The sequence below is a fragment of the Wyeomyia smithii genome, chromosome 3, assembly GCF_029784165.1.
Source record: "Wyeomyia smithii strain HCP4-BCI-WySm-NY-G18 chromosome 3, ASM2978416v1, whole genome shotgun sequence".
In the NCBI taxonomy this organism is placed as follows: domain Eukaryota; kingdom Metazoa; phylum Arthropoda; class Insecta; order Diptera; family Culicidae; genus Wyeomyia; species Wyeomyia smithii.
The window spans coordinates 254,070,828-254,093,602 of NC_073696.1; the positions used below are offsets into that span (position 1 = coordinate 254,070,828).

Genomic DNA, 22,775 nt, shown 5'->3' on the forward strand with positions numbered 1-22,775 from the left:
TTCAGCGTAAGAACGCTTTGAGCGCTCCTTAAGAGACCGTTTAATTTTATTTCTGCGTTGTATGTACACCGGGCATGTGGAAAGCTCATGCAGATTTTCCCCGCAGCGAATACACTTTTCAGCGTTTACACTGCAAGAATCTTTCGCATGAGTCTCCCCACACTTGCCACACCGTGCCTTATTGCAGCAGTAGGCAGCTGTATGACCTAACTGCTTGCAATTGGTGCAATTCATAACACGGGGCACATACAAACGCACAGGCAGACTAACCCGGTTAATCGAGACGTGGCTAGGGAGAGCAGATCCGGCAAACGTAACGCGAAACGAGTCTGACGGAGTGTATACTTTTTTACCGTTGACGAGCGACATAGACCGTAATTGCTTACAGTCCAATATCTTCGCCTCAGTATTGAAATTCTTGAAGCAACCAGTTGCGCTCAGGATACACTCGACAGACAGACTCGAATCGGTTATCACACCGTCGATCTCCACGTCTCGTGCGGGTACATACACGCGATACTCGCGTGTAAAGAGCTCGGAGCAAGCTATATCGTTGGCCTGATCCGGATCATTGACCACGAGACGGAGCTTGTTTGGTCTGACTTTTGCGATTTCGGTCACGGCCTTGTATCGTGACGTCAGATCTTTCGCGATTTGTAGCGTGTTCAGTGATTTTCCTCCTGGTTTGGGCCTCATGTAGAGAACCAGTGGACCCGTTGATTCGTCTGGGTAAAGCCTGGGACGAGGATTGACTAAAGCAGGGACAGAGGGGGGGTGAACAGGAGGGACAGGGTCGGGTGGGTTTGGAGACGGGGGATCGGGGGCTAAGGGATCCACATCCATTGCGCTCAAACTAGCGCAACAGTACAGTGGCAAAGAAACACGTACCTCTTCTTCTTTGTTTTCTTCAATAGAACAATCACCGAGTCTTTCGGTGCTGGAACGGGCAGCTGCGCAGCGACACCACTAAAGCACAATAGCTGGATGACCTTCACTGCGGATTATCAGCTTATCTTCACACCGCACTTCGCACTCTTTGAAACGCGACCGGGTAAGCAATGCCTTTTTCGATTTTTTCTACACAATATCGGTTTTATAGCGAGACAACCACTTAATGCGTCCGTTATTGCCGAGCGTTCGGGACGGAATGATCATTTTTTTTGTTAGGGAATTAGAATTACGTTGTCCATTGATGTGAACTTTTGTAATATATCCCAGTCAATTGCTATACGTGTCCCTTTGCAAAATACAATGACCACTATTGTTGTGAGTGATCAGGTACCTGCACCGACACGCTCCCAGTCAGGTAAAATATGGTTTATAAAGCCAATCCAGGATTCAAATACTAAATCTCTTTGGGCTGTAAGAAGCCACTGCCAAGAAGCCTTGATCTGCATTTAAATAATGCACCACAACTGCAAAGGAGATGTTCCGATGTCTCGCGTTCCGTATTACAAAAGCGACAAGTATCATCCTAAACCCGGCCAATGTTCTTTAAATGATATCTACTCGGACAGTTCCCCGTTACTAGGCCGATATATGTACAAATAGCTCTTTTGTTGAGCTCTAGAATCCGAGTCTTTACTGTATGTTATCTTTGCCGGCAGCTCATTCGCCATTCGTGTAATGTGGCCAGCCCAAAGGAACCTTCCGTGATTCATCAGCTTGACAATATGAGGGTGTTTGTATATTTCATACAGCTTGTAATTCATACGCCAGCACCACACACTGTTTTCTAGCATGGCACCGAATATTGATCGCAGGCTTCTACGCTCGAATGCCGCAAGCGTTCGGCGATTGGCCTCTTTCCACGTCCACGATTCATGTTCTGGCTACGTGGTTCGTGAAGGCCCCTGTTCGCTACCGCGATTCGTCTTTTTACCCCGTGGCTCACCTCGTTATTACACGTTACGAGGGTACCAAGATAAACAAACTCATAAACCACTTCGAAAGTATCCCCATCCATAACCATCGCAGCACCAACGCCCTTGAGACTACCGCGCTCTCTGTCAGCCATTATGTACTTTGTTCTGGCAATGTTTCAAAGAGCCGCAAAAGCCTACTCCACAGCTCTACGATTAACAGCGATGATATCGATGTCGTTGGCAAAACCCAGAGGCATTAGAGACTTCGTGATGCTTGTGACACTTCTCTGTCTACCACTAGGCTATGTTGAACAGCAAGTTCGAAAGCCCATTCCCTTGCCTCAGACCATCCAACGTCACAAACACGTTCAAAATTTCACCCACTATCATGACGCTGGATATGAAACTGTCAAGAGTTGTACGACTCAGCTTAATCAGTTTTGTTGGGAAACCATGGTCAAGCATAACTCGCCACAACTGATTCGTACACAGCCTCGAAGTTTAACAACAGATGATGTGACTGCATGTTATGTTCTCGAAACTTATCGAGGAACTGTCTCAAGGTCCACATCTGATCTGTTGGAGATCATCCCGCTCAAAAACCTCACTGGTATTCACCAACAAAGGCCAAGGAGACTCTCTTAAATATGGTGCCTCCTACGGTGAATCGAACTATCTAGACCGAAGAATACGCTTGTTGATGATTATTGCTAGTTTTTATTTAATTTTTGAAATTCACCAATAAAAAACTATAGAATAATTTTAGTCCCGGTTTTTGTTTGCCAAAAGTGTTTTGTTCCCAAAAGAAAAAATCTTTATTTCGCAGAAAGTTTTAAGTAAAGTAAATTGCGAGATCAGCAGCGTATCGTATTGCACAAATAATGCATCTACACTACTGTTGTCCGATTTTTTCGATAGTTGTCGTATATAAGTTTCGTCGTTTCGTCGTCGAAAGTTTTTGAAAGCTAATGAAGAAGCAAATGACAGCCTTCATTTCTGCGAATCGTTTACTCTCGGATTGTCAAGCTGGTTTTCGTAAAGGCCACAACATCAAGACAGCGACCATGCGTGTTTATGACGACTTGGCAGTAGAAATTGACAAAAAAGGTACCGCCATACTTCTCCTTCTAGATTTTTCCAAGGCTTTTGATACGATATCGCACCGCAAGCTATGTTCAAAACTTGAAACTAAGTTTAATTTTTCGTCTAATGCAGTGAATCTCGAAGAATCGTATCTTCATGGAAGGACACAAGCAGTTTTTTGTGGTGAACATTGTTCTGAAATTGGAGATGTAACTTCTGGCGTACCACAGGGTTCAGTGATTGGTCCTTTGTTGTTTTGCTGCTACATCAACGATCTCCCAACAGTGCTACGATGGTGCTCGATTCAAATGTACGCCGATGATGTGCAACTATACATCAAGCGTTTTGGACCCTCTGCTCGCGAACTCGTACGAATGGTGAACGAAGATCTGATAAGAGTTGCTGATTGGTCTGACCGTAACGAGCTTCACGTAAACCAAACAAAAAGCAAGGCAATATTCGTCAAAGGCTGTCGGCGCAACACGGTTTCTACCAATTTGCTGCCTGCTATCGTCATGAAAGGACAAACCATTGGATGGGTTGAAAAAGCTGTAAACCTTGGCTACGTGTTTCGGATTAATCAACCAACAATGCGGTAAAATATACAGTTGTCTGCGATCGCTCAACAGTACAGCGTCCTCGGCACCTACGAACGTTCGTCTGAAATTGTTCAAAGCTTTTGTACTACCCCACTTCTTGTTCGGAGATCTTCTGCATATAAGCCCTAACGCAAACTCCATAAACAGGCTACGAGTTGCACTCAGTTGCTGTGTCTGTTTCGTGTATGGTCTAAACCGCTACGCGAGAGTTAGTCATCTCCAGCACAATTTAATCGGATGTTCGCTGCAAAACTTATACGCATACCGATCCTGTGTGTTTTTATGGAAACATTCCAAAACGCAATCCCCGTCAGCGCTTTTTCAAAAATTAATCCCAACTCAAAGCCGTCGTTTGCAAAACTACATAATTCCACGAAACAGTACGACAAGCTACGCAAACACAATGTTCGTCAGAGGTGTGATAAATTGGAATATGATGCTTTCTACAATCGACTTCGGAAGCAAGTTTCAAGAGGGGCTGCCTCGAATTTTGGAACTCTGGACAAACATAATTGTAAATTAATGTTAAAGGGAAGTAAAAATAGTAGATTAGTTAAGTCATTGACATGTATAATACTTTGACAATACGGAGGTAGTAATTTAAAAGGTTTCACCTTACACTATCAGATACCAAATAAATGAATGAATAAACAACAAAGTATTCAATATTCTGGTTTATATAATAAGTAGCAATGCGTGTAATAATTGTACACAGCCTAAATAAACTATCTTGCTAATAACCAAAATACGACAACTCATATTAATGATATTTGCGATTCCGGAGCGAAGCAGATTTAAACGAAAATATTGAATAAATTCAACTGAAATACGTACCTGCGGACGTTATAAGACGGTATTCGAACTTTTGGTAATAGAATTAAATGGAAACATAATTTATTTTCTATATTCGAAACTATTAGATCTTAGAACCATCTGTACCGCAACCTGGTCGTATTCCAAATTCAGGCGTTATGTGGTAAAACGCCTTGTATAGCTTCAGCCTGCTTTGAATGCCAAATCAGTGAGGCGGAGCTGAAAGACCATAATTTGAAATAATAACTTCATTACACTGCACGCATACGTGAGAGCTGAAAAATTATAGTGCTCCACTGTAATTGACGGTTTTGAAATACAAACATATATTTCAGAATCAAACAACTTGTATTGTGTAGATTTAGGCAAACGCGATTCAGTTGAAACGACCATTCGGTATTTTTTCGTATAACTGTGTGGTTTATTAAACTTAAACTTTTTGGTAATTTCGTGGTATAAATCAGGGTCACTAACTTGGGTTAGCCTAAAAAAATAGTCGCTTAAGTTTGACATGCTGCAACTTTTCTCGTCGTGAAAACAATTAAAAACATATCGTTCCCGCAAATCGTCATTTATTTGTAAAGCGCAATCAAACGCGTCAGAATACTCCTCATAAATAAATAACCAGCGGATCCTAATCGCTTTATAATTGACAATGTCAAAGGTCATTACGCGAGGTAATTTAACCCGGAAAGGTGCTATAAATTTCGCAAACCACATTCAATCGGAAGTTATTCCATCCGCAGCTTTCAATTTTGGCAAAATGAACGATTTGGTCAAGTTCGAGTCCTTCATCCGCGTGCCGGAGATTTTCTACGACATGATAGGCATTGCGCGTTACGGTGAACCGCGCGACACAATGAAGGCACGCCTGAAGCAGCTCTTTTTCTGGAGTTCATACGCCAACACCATCTTCTGTTTGATAATCGAACACATCTATTTTATCAAAGCGGCGGGAAATTTCACTAATTTGCTCGAGCTAACCGCGCTGGCACCCTGCATTGGATTTACGGTGCTTTCGATCGTGAAAATTATGACCGTTAAGATGAACGAGGCAAAGTTGAACGGAATCCTTGACCGATTGAACGAACTGTTTCCAACAAGTCAACTCGACCAGAAACGATATCGGACCTATCAGTACAACTTGGAATCACAGGTCGTTATGAAGTCGTTCTCGGTACTGTATATGATTTTGATTTGGATTTTTAACCTGCTCCCGTTGGTGTCGATGTTAGTCAACTATGTGTCGAGAGAGGTGTTGGAAAAAGAGCTGCCCTACTTCATGTGGTACTGGTATGATTGGAACACGGAAGGGTACTATGAGCTAACATTCCTCCACCAGGTTTGGGGTGGCTTCGATTCGGCTGTGTTTAACCTGTGCACGGATCTCATGTTTTGTGCGATTATTCTGTTAATCTGTCTGCAGTTTGATATCATTGCCTATCGGCTGAAGAACGCAACGAACGACTACCGAGAGCTGGTTAGCTGCATTGAACTGCACCAGGCGGTCGTTAATCTGAGTGACGAACTGGAGAGTATCTTCGCTCCTTCGCTGCTGGTTAATTTCGTCGGAAGCTCCGTCATTATTTGCCTGGTAGGGTTTCAGGCCACGTCAGAGATTAGTGCGTTCGATTTGTTCAAGTTTATCCTGTTTTTAATCTCTTCGTTGGTGCAAGTTTTTCTGCTGTGCTACTACGGAAATAAGCTGATCGAGGCGGTAATTATTCTTACAATGTTTAGTCCAAGTTTGGTTTCCTGTGTTAGGGACATTAATTTTGATTTAAAAAAAATTTTGGATAATTACTCAAATAATTAAAGCGAATTCGGGTCAAAAACGATGTGCTAGAAAAAGACTGAACAAAGTCAAGTAGCGCTGCTTGAATGTTTCTGCGCCAGGGTTTAAAACCGAGGGTCACGTGTATCGGCAGAATAAAGAAGACTGCTGGGCACCAGTAACGAACGTGATGAACAAAAGTCTCAACTATCTTCTGATTAGGGAAAAAATCCTCTAGCGTACAGTTTGCCACCTATTTCGAGTCAATAACACCACTCAATGAAAGCCTCAATCTTAACGTCTTTCCACAGAGCTCCCAGATTGCATATAGCGCCTTCGAAGGAAACTGGTACAAGGCGGACGCGCGTTATCAGAAATCGCTGCTCTTTGTAGTAACTCGTGCAGGGAAGTGGCAGAAGCTAACGGCAATGAAATTTTCCGTTGTTTCCCTTGCCAGCTACAGTGCGGTGAGTAATGCCCGTTTTCTAAAAATTACCATGCACCTCCTTTATACAACAAATAATGGTAACGCATGGTATTTTACAATTTTTCTACGACACAAATTGTAAGAATCTTTGTAATGTTATTTTCTTCAATTTTTTTACAGATCTTAAGCACCTCTTTCTCCTATTTCACATTACTAAAAACCATTTACGGACCGAAATAATGACCTAACTAGCTACTCAACAACACTGCAATAATCATAAAATCTAAATATGTAGTTCATTTATCTAACAAATCAGTATATAGAGTACAAGCAATTGAATACATTGTATAACATAATCTCCCACGGCACCATTCCGATCGATTTATTGATTTGAGAATGATTACCAAGCATCTTGCGCACCGGCTGAACAACAAAAAACCTCCATCGCCGGAGGATAGTGCGGTTATCGGTACCGTGAATCAGCAAAATTCTCACGTTCCCGTCTTGAAGGCAAAGCCCAACCCAAGGCTCCCGCTTTACTGTCGGACGGGCAGGTTTACGCGGCGGAGCAATCAACTCGTACACACATGCGCAGGCTTAAGCACAGCTTCCTTCCACCCAAGCAGCGGATAACTATTTTTAGCCCCACTTGTCATAATTTCAAAGAGCATCCCTTCTCGAAACTCCGAACTATACGGTAATGGTTTTTTACACACAACCGAACAGAAGAGGTACTTCGGCAGAAAAAGGATCCCTTCATCATAATGATGCGGTTCGGCATTGCCGCATCGCAACCTCGCCGAACAACTCGCACAGCAAAGTCAATTCTTTGATATAATTAATACGGTGTGCTCTACACTTTTGTAGTACTCGTAACCGTGCACCGCTATTAACTAGACTGAGAGTCTACAGCTGTCAGCTTCCGGTCGGGAGGTGAAAGGATACCTCCCGGTATGGGTATAGCTATGCTTTCAATGATAAGAGGTTGGTCACACAACGGCAATGACGTAAAATCCGGTTCGAAAGTACGGCTGTAAATATCGCTGGCCGGGTGAGAAAGTCGAAAAACACAGAGTGGAAGTTGTGTGTTTTCTACTTGTTGGAGATAATTTATTCATTGGCTGAGTCAAACTTTTCTAATTTTAAGCCATTTGTTGATAACATTCGCATTCAGAAATGTGTGTAAAATATAGCGTTACGAAGTTCGAGAAGTTTCGAAAAAGCCAAGAACACTCAACAAGCTATTTAAATAAATAAATTCTTTTTCACTTCTTGTTTGATTAAAGTCCATCGATTTTTTTTTGCAAAAAATTTATTTGGCATTAAAATCCATTTAATAAATTAGACCGGCAATTTAACGTGTCATACAGTTGACTTAACAGCTTTACATTATATTTTGCAATATTTTCATTTATTTCCAGTAATTTGGTTACTAAATTCAATTTACGATTAAAATGCTTGTTGCTCTCAGGCTTGTCATTCTCTTCAATACGTGGAAATAGCAGAGTGGATATTCACCGCTCACTTCTTGTCCAGCATGAGTGCTGCTTGTAGCAATTCGTCGCGCCACATTTTTCTCTTCTGCTTGTGGTGATGGTGAGTTTCAGCTATTAACAGAAAAATTAATAGAAATATTGCTTACACCACAGCTGAGCAAAACAAGAGTGGTAAATCACTCTAGTGAAAATACACAAAAGTGCACCGCGGTATGTACTGCTGAGATAAATTCGATAGCAATCGAAGAACAGACATGCTCAACGGACGGCTGGATTTATTTATTTTTACAGTTTCGAATTACAAAGCAAACAACGCAATCTACTTTCTTACCTAAATGCTCCCCTCATTTGATATATGCTTGAGGGACACACACTAAAAGCAATGTAGTGAGCTTTGTTGTGTTATTGAGCGTTGTGTTATTGAGCGTAATGTACTTTCGTGTGTGAAAGCGCACACCAGTTTATTCTCTCTCTGGAGCAGTGCTGATAAAAGTCATTTTCCCCAGCAAAATTCTTCGAAAATTACAGCCAATCATTTTCAATTTTCACTTCCAATGATCGCAGCACTCTTTCAGATACACTAGATTTTCGTCTTAGTAACGTGCTGTTATACTCAGATGAAATAGATCGCGTGCATCGTTCACGGTTACGAAATAAAATTTGACGACAAATCCAACCAAATGATTTTCACTTCAAAGCGAAAAAGAAAAACAAACAGTCCACTCAACCAAAATGAACCTCACCGAAACACTTTTTCACTGACACTGACCGATGCCTTGACAATCTTCGTTAACTGATAAACCGATTTTGTTGTCTTGCTTTCATCGCATGAAATATAATGAGGTGTTTTGACAGTTCACTTCCATGCAAAAAGCGGGAAGGGAGAACTCTGAAAGGATTGTAAAAAAATAACGTTTATGGATGCTTTTTTTCACTTTCACTCAAGAGTGTCAACAAATATCAACCCTGCCCTGGAGAGAACATTCAGATGAAAACCACCAGTGTGAAAGATTTTCTCCTACACGCTAGTGATTCTCTGAGGAGAAACGACAAACCTGGTTGCAATTACTCCCATTAAACCTAGTTTTCACACGCATGTCGGAAGCGTCGTCGGATGCATAGCATGTGGATGCGCGATTAGGTCAAACGACGAAACGAACGAGGACGCTTTTTTCGACTCCATCTTCCAGAGACAGAAAATGATGTGCCGATTTTATATCAAAACTATCTGCGCATGAACAAAGCAAATTTTCCCACCCTTTTGGAATTTGTATCTTCATTGAAAAAAGTAGGATTCTGTGTAAATATTTTTTCAACATCAATCACAAGCAAATTTGAATGTGCTTTGTGAACAATATAGCAATAATATAGTTATATTCCGTTTGTAGAATAGAATCGAGATAACAAATTCTTCCAACAAAATTCAACGAAGAAAAACTTGCAATATGTTTTGACGATACAGCCTTTACAGAAAAGAAATTAAATTGTGCTTGTGATGGAACAAGGAACATTGGAACCACCTTCTGCGCTTTTTTGTCTTTGTATAATAAACTGAAATGAAGTTGCAACTTAGTTTCGCATAAGAATTTGTTGCTTTGATGCTCAAAGCTCATGATCAAACCAAACTTTGCTGCTTGGGACTGGCAAGTTTGCCTCGTGAAGAATTTAAACATTTCATATGAAATGTCACATGTATTTTGATATAAAAAAATACTTGCTTCGTGTAATACCCGCTTTCTCCACTCTCTCTCCACTTTCTCTCTCTACTTTTCTGTTTCTTTGTCTTTCTTCTCTGTCTGGCTCTTTTCCTTCTTTTCTCTTTATCTCTCGCTCTTTCTTTCTGTCGTCCCCTGTATGTCTATCGCTTTTTCCCTCCTCCTATTTTGTCTTGTCTGCTCTGGCTCTCTCTCTTTTTCTTTTCTTCTATGTTTTTGTTCCTATCTCTTTATTTCGCTCTCATTTCCTGCCTCCCTTTCTCTCTCTCTCTCTCTCTCTCTCTCTCTCTCTCTTTCTCTTTGTTCATCTCTCTGTTTATCTCACTGTTTGTGTGATATAAGCAGACACATAATAGTGACTATCCTAGAACATTTCAACAGTTTTACACAACCCAAAATTAGATATAAAAAGTGTGAGTTCTCCGTTAATCAACGGGTCGTAAGTTAGGGTCCTTGGGTGGAGTCACCTCCTAGGGCGTCGGTTATGGAACAACAACAGTGGTGGAACTAGACCGACAGACAATAAGCGAGAATTCAAAAATGTAGAATCGAAAGAAAAGTTGATTTTCTTATCAAAACGTTAATTTACCACGGCCCCATACATATAATGTTTAACGGAGCCAATTGGAGAACAATAAATGTTGATGAAAAACATAAATTTTTTTAATTTAAAAATAGAAGAATATTGAAGATCTTCTATCTCTCCATTCTCTTCTCTCTTTCTCTACATTTTCTACTCTCTGCCTCTTTTTCCATTCTCCCTCTCTTTTTCTCTCTTTAATCCTCTTTCTGTTTTTTGTATCTCTATATATATCTCTCTGTCCTTGTTCTGTCTTTCTTTTTTTGTGTTCTTCTCTCTCTCTCTCTTCGTCTCTTTCTCCCTTTGTCTTTCTCTCTCTCTCTCTCTCTCTCTCTCTCTCTCTCTCTCTCTCTCTCTCTGTTCTTCACTCTCTGTTTTGTTCTGTATCTTATTCTTTCCCTTTTTCTATTTCTCTTCCTGTTCCTGTCTCTATCTCTCGCTCTTTCTTTCTCTCATCTTTCGTCTCTCCTTTTATTTTTCTCTTGGTTGCGCTGGTTCACGTCTTTTCTTTCCTTCTATATTTTTGTTCCTGTTTCTTTATCTCGCTATCTCTTTCACTGTAACATTCTGTTTCCTTCTTTCTTTCTCTCTCTCCATCTCTCTGTTTATCTTTCTTTTTATGTGACATAATCAAACACATAATAGTGACTATTCTAAAACATTTCATCTGTTTCACAGAACTCAAAACTAAGTATAAACCTTGTTATTTTCCAAAAAAAAATCGAAAAGAATCGTTGTTTTCTGTTTTCTGATTTTCTGAGAAACACGATGGAACCTTCAAATTTAAAATAAACCCCGAAAAATGCAAATCTAGCTTTAAAATAGAAAAATAATCTATCCGGCAACACTCCCGGTCAAAAATAATATTTTTTTCTGGATTCCTCGGTTTATTTTCTTCAAAATTCACTCATCACTATTTTTCGAGTGTCTTACGGCTTTAAACTATAAAATAAATTAATTACGAAATTTACGACTATTTTCGTAAATATGTTATATCTCGAGATTGGCTCATATTACCTCAGGATAATAGTTGTTTCTTACGTGAAATTTTCCAAGGAACACGATGAAATTATCAAATTTAAAATAAAATTTTGCATTGCCATTTTGCATTTGCCGAAAAATGTAACTTTAGTTTTCAAATACAAAAATAATATATCTGGCAACACTTCCAGTCAAAAATTTTATTTTTTTTGGATTCCTTGGTTTATTTTCTTTAAAAATCACCTATCAGTATTCTGCGGACGTCCTACATCTATGAAATGTAAGAAAAAGAAAAACGGAATTTTGAACAAAAATTGCCTGACTTTGTCATAAGAGAGGGGTCCCACAGAGCGGGGGGTGTTCCAATCGACACCAAAATTTTGATTTTTTCGTAGTAAACCTAGATGAATAATTCCCCCAGCTTTGAGCCGAATCCGTGATGGTCGTGTCCAAGTGGCATGTACACTTCGTATGGAATGACCAATATCTCATTCAGATTCTAACCTTTTTTAATACAGTTTTCCTTGAAGTCAAGGGGAAACAAGTAGTTTATGTAAAGCTATCACTCCGCACCCTCCACTTTTCGACTGGCAAACAATAATAGCTGTATCTTTATGAAACATTGGGCCCTTTTACAGAAGCCTCGGCAAGCAACTCGTCTCGTTTGGACTTTCTGCTACAATATTACTCAAAATTGCACTCAAATTGCGATTTTTTTTAAATTTTCAAAAAAAAAATATCAAAATGTACTTGAAGTAAGAAAAGATATGTGAAAAACATGATTGAATACGTTTTTTTGGGGTTTGTTGTGGCTTGTGTGTTGGAATATTAGGTAGTGTCGTAACCATCAGGTATTGAGTTAGTTTGGTAGGAATGTTGTTAATTTATAATATACCTGGAGTTTGGTGAGTTTGAATGAATGTTGGAAAGGTTTTTTCATTGCTTCATTAAGGCGGCTGTCAGCCACAGGCTAGTTCTCCACCGTATGTTGGAGAGGTATTATTCAGCAACTCCTCAAGGAACGAAGTGAAGTGTAATTGGCCTGGTTGTTTTCGTGATTCGGAGGTTTTAGCATTGAAGACCAACGAGTTTTCATTTAGACTAGAAGTAAATTTTAGACTAGAAGTAAAAACATTACCAGAGTATAGGTAGTGTACGTGAGGTTTCTGTTTTATTCTCTATCATGTGGCAATAATTATTGTTGATGTGTTTTTTTGTAACTAACATGGTTGGTTAAAGCAGTATTTACGCCAAAAAAAAAAGAAAAACTAGACACTAAACCTAGCAATTAAATCAATTGCTTAAGAAACAGCATAAGTCTATTTGAGGTGAAAATAGTGAAATACACTGTTTTACACTTTTTTGAAATTATTATATATTCGCGTTTCCATAATTTATTTTGATTTTCAAGCACTAGGATATTTTTACATTTCTAATGTTATCTGGAAACCATTCTAGTAATTACCCATAGCTTTCCATTGGCATTGATTCTGTAATGATCTATTTAAAGTGAAAAGCCAACTTCTTACTTCTAGTTGGATATAATTTGATGCAGATGACTATTATTCATCATGATTCCATGTTGTATTATCAATATACACTGACAAAAGCTTAAAAACTCGTTTTTGGTAACTTCATAAAAACACATAAAATTTTCGTAACGCGACACCAACTTCGACCCTATTGTAACTTTGAGTAGAATACACCAATTTACCATACCAGCATATGCTAAGAAAGGTCTCATCGAGTACTAAGAAAATCCTGAATACTACTTTTCTACAGTTTGTAACACAATACGAAAAAAACTACTTTTTTTGTAACGCGACACCATAATAAAGGACCTGTTTTCAATGACCTACCAATTGAATCTACAAAATAGCAGCAACAACTGCGTTTAGGCCATGAATTTGTTCATAAAAACTCTTTACTTTCTGATGTATCACATGCCAATAGCTTCAAAATAGTATCATTTAAACATATTTTTTCAAAATAGTGTCAAAACTATGATTCTATTAATCTTTTATGAGTATTTAATTCAATCATTAAGTCAATTTCTGCATGTAAAATAAAAAAAACGAACGTTTTCCGTGAAGTTCAATTAATCCTCTTTTATATTCACAAGAGTTCTGGGTCAAATATGCAGTTTGAAATTTTTATGTCTTGGCGTAGAAGAGCGAGGAATGTGTCTTTGTCTTTGATTTTCTCTCTCTCTCCCTCTCTCTGTTTCTCTCTCTTTCTCTGGGTCTTGTCTCTCTCTCTTCTCTCTCCCTCCCTCTCTCTCTCTCTCTTTCTCTCTCTATCTCTTGTTTCTCTCTCTCTCTTGTTTCTCTCTCTATGGGTCTTCTCTCTCTTTCTCTCTCTCTGTGTTGCTCTCTCTGTCTTTCTTTCTGTTTCTCTCTCTCTCTCTCTATCTCTCTCTGACGCTCTCTCTCTCTCTCTCTCTCTCTCTCTCTCTCTCTCTCTTATCCTCTTTTTTTCCATCAATTTTTCCCCATACATTTTTCTCGCTCTCTCTTCCACTTTTTTTTCTATTCTCTTTCACTTTCTTTCTTTCCTTCTCTCTCTCTCTCTCTCTGTGTTTTTCTTTTTACTTGTGTGACATAATCAGATATTTAATAGTGACAATCCTTGAAAATTTCCTCTTCATTTTTAAAAAAAAACGTAAAATTTTTTATTAAAAATGTGAATTTTGAGAATATTAGAAAGAGAGGCATAATTGGACCGATTGCATTATTTAGGTAATCTTTTGTAGTTTTTATAAAAAAATATGATTTTTTTTTTATTAAATGAGCTCTTTTAAATAATTATTTTTAATTCTTCTTTCAAAAAATTAATAATTTTTTTCAGAGTATACTTTCTCGGAAAGACAAAATTATTTTCTACAACTTTGCCAAAGACGTCACACCGATCAAACAAACCGTTTTGGCCCTAAAAATATTTCATCAATACCTTCCCAAAATAGCATTTATCAATAGCTTCTCAAAAATAAGTCGTGTTTCAAAAAATTAAGCCAATAGCACAAAATGGCATCTTTTGCTTATAGAAACGTCTATGCAAAATTTCAGCCACACCAAAAATGGTCGATTAAATTGGTTGCCCTTTTTCTGGTGGAATTGCTCTATATAGGTTGGAATGGAGAAAGAATATGACCGTACACCCAACGCAAACGGGGAATATTTGATTACTTTTGGGCAATTTTTTATTACTTGTTGTGTCTTATGACTGCGCATAATACACAAAAAGTAACAAACAAAAAGTAATAAAAATTATGACGGCCACACGCTTGTATGTGTTTCTGCAGGAGAACATACAGCCAAGCACCGCAATGCATGTGTTGGCAAGACTTCACTCGCTGCATTTGTATTGATGCAACGATCTGGTTCATTTTTGTCTCCCTTCATCCACACATAATCAGAATCTCAACCGTCAACCTCAAATGTCCAATTAGAAACACTTTCGTTTCGTCCCCCAGTGTTTACTTGAAATGGAAATATGTAATACTGTCTGACCAGAGTTGCCGAAGTTGCGAATATTGTTCTGGATGGGCACGAGTTTTGTATATTCAAACAGGTCTAAATGAGTTTCCATGAACCAATGATTATGTGGTGTAAATAGCTTGCAAGAAAGCGAATGTTTTTATTATGCTCTAACGCAGTTTACAGATCGTGATGTCATTTTAAGGTGCATTTCAAGTCTTTGAAATCATCAACGTTTGCATACTCTATGACGGGGAAAATGCTGCTTGGCAGCTCTTTTTTTTTTTTAAACTCTAATATTTATTTAGGCCCAACCGCAAAGCATAACGGGGCCGAATATCTTTTGGAGTAGGGAAAAGTCAGCTTGAGTAGAGCCTGTATCCCGACTGCTCCTCCTCAAACAGGCATAAAAACCCTCTAATCTTTTCTCTATTATAAATACAATTTAAAAATACATATCATTTAAACCTACGGCTAACAATAACAATAATAAATAAAGTTCTTCTCTGTATGAGTAAATATCAATTCTTAATACTATTCGTTAAGGTGTGATGGTTCCTTATATCTTTAGAAATCAAAACTTATATCTATGTTTGGTGGATCATGTCTCTCAGAAAGAAGCGATGATTCATGTGTCTCTAAAAAGATCAATAAAAGAAAAAAAAAGGAACAGAATTAGTGTGAAACTTTTTGATGGCGGTTGTGTTGGAAAAATAAGAAGAAGAAGCAAGGAGATAATCAAATTCGATACTTGATATCTCTTAAAAAGTCATAAATAGGTATTACAAGCGCTGGGTTGCGGCTAGCAAGCACATCCCGTACTTGCATTGTAAATGTCATTTTCTGTTTTCGGAGAGAATCAATAAGCTTGGTCCTTGCTCTGTGGTACTTAGGGCATACGAAGACTATATGATCTATATCTTCGTACCCTCCACATTCGCACAGATTACTATCGACTAAGTTTATTCGATAAAGGTGTGCGTTTGCAACATAGTGATTGGACATTAGGCGCGAAATAACTCGAATGAAATCTCGAGTTAAATCTAACCCTTTGAACCAAGCTTTTGTAGACACTTTGGGCGAAATCGAGTGCATCCATCGCCCAAGATCGTCTTTATCCCATTTTTCCTGCCAGTTTGCCAGGGCCAGTTGTCGAGGCAGGTGAAAATACTCGGTATAGATGATCGGTCTATCAAATATATCTCCTTCTATGGCACCCCTTTTCGCTAATAAATCAGCTTCTTCATTGCCTGGGATTGAGCAATGAGAGGGGACCCACACAAAGCAGATAATGAAAGACCGATCAACCAGCACTTCTAATATCCGTCTAATTTCCGGAAGGAAATAGGACGGGTGCTTGACCGGTTTAATCGATCGAAGAGCTTCGATAGAACTGAGGCTGTCCGAGAAGATGAAATAATTGGCTGGTGTCTTGAGCTCGATAATTCGCAGCGAATTGTGTATGGCAGCTAATTCAGCTACATATATAGAGCAAGGCTGCGCCAGTTTGCGGGATATGTGATGATCTGTGTTAAAAACGCCATATCCGGATTGTCCATCCATCACAGATCCGTCCGTGAAAAAGGAGTTCTGTTCTGGGAGGTGGCCGAATTTTGCCGAAAATATTAATAGCACAACTGTTGGTTTAAGGTGTTCGGGAATTCCATGGATTTCTAGTTTCATCGTCAAATCAAATACAACAGAAGAATTGTTGAGCGATGTTGAAATCTCACGGGATGGAGCAACAACCGAAGGGTTTATCTCCATGGTCATGAACCGCTGGTATACTGTCATACAGGGTTTCTGAACAACTTCCAAACACCTCTCATAGTTCTCGATTATCATTGGGTTTGCTATCTCCGATCTGATGAGGAAACGAAGAGCCAACTCGAATAGCCTCTCTTTGAGTGGTAGTACTCCCGCAATGACCTCTAGAGACATGGTATGTGTCGATTGCATGCAGCCTAGAGCGATACGCAAACAACGGTATTGTATCCTCTCTAGCTTCAGCATGTGTGAGGCTGCGACTCCTCTGGAGCATATGCTGCCGTATTCTATTACGGGGAGAATAGTGGTTTGGTAGAGTCGTATTAAATCCTCTGGATGCGCTCCCCATGATGTTCCTGTTACCATCCGAAGAAAATTAATTCTCGGTTGGCATCTTTGCTTCAGGTAATTGGCATGTTTTTCCCATGTGCACTTAGAGTCATACCATACTCCTAGATACTTGAAGCTAGGTGACTGAGTGATGGGTATTCCGGACAGAACTAGCTCGAAGCGAGGTGGTGGTCGCTTTTTTGAAAAGACTACCATCTCCGTTTTTTCAAGCGAGAATTCGATTCCAAGACAACTGGCCCAACCGGTCAGATTATCTAGCGTATTTTGCAGGCTGTTTTTCATGTCTACAGCTAGAGTCGCCGTGACTGATACAACGCAGTCGTCAGCTAACTGGCGCATTGTACAGCCGTCCGTCAAGCATGTGTCGATGTCACTGATGTAGAAGTTGTACAACAGCGGACTCAGACAAGAGCCTTGGGGGAGACCCATGTAGCTTGTTCGTGTTATTGTTGAAGAACCGTGGTTGAAAAGTAAATGCTTTTCAGACAGCAGGTTGATCAAAAAGTTTGTCAATATAGGGGAGAATCCTCTTTGATGCAGTTTCTCGGAGAGAATTTCGATTGAAACTGAATCAAATGCGCCTGTGATATCCAGGAAAATCGAGGTCATTTGTTGTTTGCTGCCAAGAGCCATTTCCGCTTCTGTGGCTAGCAATGCCAGGCAATCGTTAGGGCCCTTGCCCTTACGAAAGCCGAACTGGGTCTCTGATAGTTGGTTAGTTGTTTCTGCCCAGTTGTCAAGTCTACGCAGGATCATTTTTTCAAGCAATTTGCGTATGCATGAGAGCATCGCAATCGGCCTGTACGAGCGGTGATCTGCGGCAGGTTTGTCTGGCTTTTTGATTGCGATAATCTTAACCTGTTTCCAAGCTTCCGGGATCATATTGTTCCTGATAAGCTTATTAAACAGTTTAAGAAACCGTAGCTTGGCCGAGTCCGGCAGGTTTTTCATCAAATTAAATTTGATCCTGTCCGGTCCTGGAGCCTTATTCTTGCAAGACGCGAGGGCAATTGAAAACTCCAACATGGTAAATTCTGGTTCTTCAATAGCCGTTGTATTGCTGAATTTTTGCTGTGATGGGACAGCGTCTGGGCATACCTTTTTCGCGAAATCATAGATCCAACGTTCAGAGTATTCATTAGCCTCATTACTGTCGGACCTATTGCGCATTTTTCGAGCCGTATTCCAGAGATAGCTCATAGAAGCATCTTTGGGTAACGTGCTTATGAAATTTTGCCAGTATGATCTTTTTTTCAGTTTGTGTAGCTTAGACTGTTTTATTTCAAGCTCCCTAAACTGATCATAAAGCTCAATTGAGCCACCATTCCTGAATGCTAAGTATGATGCTTTCAGAGCTTTTTTCATCTCGGTGCAATCTTTGTCCCACCATTGTTTGTTGGGACGAATTTTCAACTTGTTCTCAGGGGCGGGCCTCGTCTGAGATTGCAACGCGCTATCTAGCACTAATGTTGCAAGGAAGTTGTATTCGTCAGATGGGGAAAGCTCTTCGTTTGTTTCGAGACCCTGGGATATTATGTTCGAGATTTTTTCCCAATCAATATTCCGGGTAAAATCATACTCTACTTCGACTGTGGTAGCAGAATGGAGCCTGTTCATAATCGAAATCATGATTGGCAAATGGTCGCTACCGTGGGGATCTTGAATGATCTCCCATTTGCAGTCCAAAGCTATTGAGGAGGAGCACATCGACAAGTCTAATGTGCTCTCTCGTATTGGAGGCCTTGCTATTCTCGTAGCTAACCCAGGTATGTTCAATAAGGTCAGATCGAAGTCGTCTAACAAACTTTCAATGAGAACAGCACGGCTGTCATCCCTGGGTGCTCCCCACGCCGTACCGTGAGAGTTGAAATCTCCCAGGATAAGGCGTGGAGTCGGAAGAAGTTCAGCTATTTGTGTCAGCTGCAACCGATTAATAGTAGCTCTAGGCGGAATGTAGACTGATGCAACAGTGAGGCCCTCACCAGCAATTGTTATATGGCAAGCAATAATTTCTATACCGTCAATTGCTGGGAGAGGAATACGGAAGAATGTGTAGCATTTTTTGATACCAAGGAGCACTCCGCCATAAGAGTTTCCTCGGTCTAAACGGATGATATTGAAGTCTGGTACGGCTAGTGTCGTATCAGTTGATAACCATGTTTCAGATAGCGCGAAAATATCGCATTTGCTATCGTGAACCAGAAGTTTAAATTTATCTAATTTGGGGATCAAACTTCTACAGTTCCATTGTATGATCCTTGTTGTCGATTCGTCACTTCTGTTGTCTAATTTAGACATCGAAGGATACGAACGCGAGGAGGGGCCATTTGGTGCTTAGTTGCTTACCCAACATGCAGATTGTTGGAAGCCAAGCCGAGATCATACTTTTAAGAGTATCGGATAAACCAAAAGTGGTAAATATCCATTCAACGATCATTTTGAATGAGATACGTCCATCAGTGGTCTGTATTTCAGGTTCTGATGACTGTTTTTTGGCTGAAGCAGATTGTTTTCCTGGTAGTTTGGGAAACTCTTTATCGAAATTGTTACCCTCAGGATTAAGCTTGAATCCTGGAGGTGTCGGCTTAGCAATATTTTGCTTAGGAGGACCACTTGGGGTATCTGTATGCGTTTTCTTCTGCTCTTTTCTAGGGAGCTTGGGGGAAGATACGCTTGGTCGTTTCCGCACGGCCCCGCTTGACGGAAGAGGTTGATATACCTCTTCATCATCATTGGGATCGTCATGTTCCAAGCTGGAATACGGATTTTCCTGATGCTGTAAGGCAGTCTTTAGCATCTGTGCAAATGACTGCTTACAGCGTTGTTTCGTCGATTTTTTCAACGCTTCTGAGCGCAATTTATATGTTGGGCACGCTTCTATTTTATGTGGTTCACCTCCACATAGACAGCATTTTACGTGCTGTTCGCTACAAGTGTAGTTAATCTCGGAGATTTCACCACACTTGGAGCATTTAGATTTCTTATTGCAGTGGGTTTTCGTGTGCCCTAACTGCAAACAGCTCGTACACGTCATGACTTTCGGAAAAAAAAGTCTTACGGGTAGTCGAAGCTTGTGGAGCTCGACAAAATCCGGGAGTACTTTTCCCTCAAAAGTTACTCTAAACGAGTCGTTTGGGGAATATTTGCCCGTATTGTCCTTGGAATACATTCTCCTGCATTCAAGGATCTTGATTTCAGGAAGGGATGGATTTTTAAAACATCCAACACCTTTCATAATATCTTCTTCAGTGAGGTCAGCCTCTGTGATAACACCTTCTATTTCAACAACGCGTGCCGGTATATAAACGCGGTACTCGATGTTGAAATTTGGATCCTGGACGACAGCATTTGCTTGTCGAGGATCAGAAAAGGTTGCCTTCAGCTTGTCCGTTTTGACTTTAAAAATCTCAGTCAAGCTGGTGTAATCTTTCTTCAGAGTTTTGCATATCTGCATAACTCTGAGAGGTTTATTTTTGGGTCGGAAAAACACGACCCAACGAAGACCGGGTTGGTTCACCTGGTACTGTTTGACCCGTATTGGCACATCATTAGTGGATGGGACAATCGGGGCAGTTTTACGGGGCCTTTTACGCTTCTTTACTACATCAAAGAAAGCGTTGTTGTCATTTATGGGAATCTCGGCAAAGTCCCGGACTCTTCACCCTCTGAGGAGGATGGAAGGTCCGGTGGGGTAGCCAGACCCCCAACCGCCATTCAACGGCTGCGCAATGTATCAAGTATAAGAATATGTAATATACTAATGTATACAAGGTAAAAAAATGAATATATGTATTGTAAAAAGAATGCAAGTAGATCAGTTATGTATATACACAAGTGGGAAAGAGAATAAATAAAAAGTGTCACTTATCTTTGTATGTAGTTGTAATCAGCACTAGCGGGAGTTACATCGACTGCAAAACGGCGCCGCCGATTTTCTCCTCTGTCAACGCACGCGCCAAAAACTAGCACGACACCTTCCAGCACAGTTGCGATGTTGCACCGTCTGAGAAACGGCGTCACCGCCTCCTTTCCCTCGCCGGAGCTCCGATCAAATCGCCCTGTTCTGCTGGAAGAAGAAGCAAACCAAAAAACAAGCGCTGCACCTTCCAGCACACGCGCCAAAAGCAAGCACTTCACCACTACCACACACTGTTCTTCACCAGCGAGCGCTAGAAAAAACGGTAAATTAATTTAAGCGAACTGCGGAGCGCACAAGAAAATGAACTTTCCTCTTCGGCTGCCGAATAAGCAATGAAATATAATTGGCAGCTCTTGTCATATTCTTTCTCTACTCCGTATGCATACAACGAGCGAACTAATACACGCTCACCGGATGAATTGGAGATTGAAAAAACTTGTAACATGTGCAACTTATGCGACGGTGTGTGGTTTTTTTTACTTGAGGTGGAAAGGGAGCATTTTTCGACAGAAAAAACGTTGCATGTGGTTGAAACGACCATTATTAGATAGTCGTACTCTCATAACTCGTGCTAAATATATGACAGTATGTGTTGTTACTTGACTGGGGAAGAATTTTATTGCTTGTTAAGTAATGGATTTGTTACCTAAAAGGTAATTTTGCGCTATTGCTTCTAAAGTAATAAGGAAAAATTTTGCGTGTAGAAGATAAAGTTTTTCTTGCGATACCGCTTACCGTGCAACGCACACACTATTTAACCCATTCTTTCCCATTCCCAAAAAAATCCATTTTCAAATGGTGAAAATTAAATAAAAAAATTTCCGGTAAAGTGTAAATTTGTGTATCGAAAACCGATCATGCAACGACCGACGACGATAATAACGAACATTAAAAAGATGAAGAAAACCGGGTCAGTAGTTTTTCGGCAATTAGAAACACGGCAAAGACATTTTTGCAAAATACCATTTCGAGATAAACGCGCATAAAGTTTCATGTTCAGCTTATGCGACCGTGACACTCTACTCTGACTTCAAATCGCTCTAACTTTCCTCTATTGTTCAAATCCCAATGAATATTTGAATATTTGTGAAAATTTTCTCAAGAAATTGTACTTTGAGTAAATGCAAAAAAAATCGATTTTTACCTTTGTTATACTATTACTTTTGTTATACTAAATTACCTTTGTTATACTAAACAAAGGTTATAAAATCGGTCGAAAAACGCAAAATAGATCCAAGGCACGGAGGTCGGAACCGCATATGCCATTCGACTCAGCTCGACGAACTGAGCAATGTCTGTTCGTGTGTATGTGTGTATGTATGTATGTGTGTGTGTGTGTGTGTGTATGTTGTCTGTATGTATGTGCCGCAAAATACTAACGCACCTTTCTTATAGAACGCAATATCCGATTTTGATGATCTTATATGCAAATGAAAGCTACTATGCTCCTAAAGAATGCTACCGAGTGGATTGTTGATTAATGGCTTAAATTTCGAGATATTGATCATAGAGTTTTTTTTTTACATAAGATATTTAACTTTAAACACAAAATGAATCTGTTGAGGGCCAAGTGTTGTATACCAATCAACTCAGTTCAACTAAATGAGCATTGCATGTATATATGTGTATGTGTGTCTGTACGTGTGTAGGTGTAAATATGTTGTTTATCTGTGTGATATATCAAAATCGAATTAAGTAAAACAAGAAAAAATCCCACCTTTCTTACAGAACGCATTATCCGGTTTTGGTGTATACAAGTGCAAATGGAAGCTCCAAAGCTCTTCAAAAGTCATAAGACTGAGCGAGTTTTTTATAAGTTGCTTGAATGTTAGAATATTTAAACAGAATGTTTGAACATGAGATATTTTTCATTTTGGATCATTCCTCTCTATCATTTTTTTCTTTCTATCTCCCTTTCTCTCTTTTTCT

The 22,775-nt window shown here is 39.8% G+C and overlaps 1 protein-coding gene across 1 annotated transcript; it reads left to right on the forward strand.

Moving 5' to 3' along the window:
* The first annotated feature begins 5,111 nt into the window (after nt 1-5,111).
* LOC129730205 (odorant receptor 85b-like) lies at nt 5,112-7,758 on the forward strand. Its single transcript, XM_055689355.1, has 3 exons — nt 5,112-6,077; nt 6,446-6,601; nt 6,742-7,758. Exons 1-3 carry the CDS (start codon nt 5,124-5,126, stop codon nt 6,799-6,801), a joined length of 1,170 nt encoding a protein of 389 aa, XP_055545330.1. The 5' UTR covers nt 5,112-5,123; the 3' UTR covers nt 6,802-7,758.
* The last annotated feature ends 15,017 nt before the right edge of the window (nt 7,759-22,775 follow it).

Bases quoted from the DNA above. Each gene is read 5' to 3' on its own strand.
- LOC129730205 (XM_055689355.1), top strand. From the start codon at position 5,124: ATGAACGATTTGGTCAAGTTCGAGTCCTTCATCCGCGTGCCGGAGATT. The intron at 6,078-6,445 runs GTAATTATTCTT...GTCTTTCCACAG, and splicing joins GAAATAAGCTGATCGAGGCG to AGCTCCCAGATTGCATATAG. The intron at 6,602-6,741 runs GTGAGTAATGCC...ATTTTTTTACAG, and splicing joins CCCTTGCCAGCTACAGTGCG to ATCTTAAGCACCTCTTTCTC.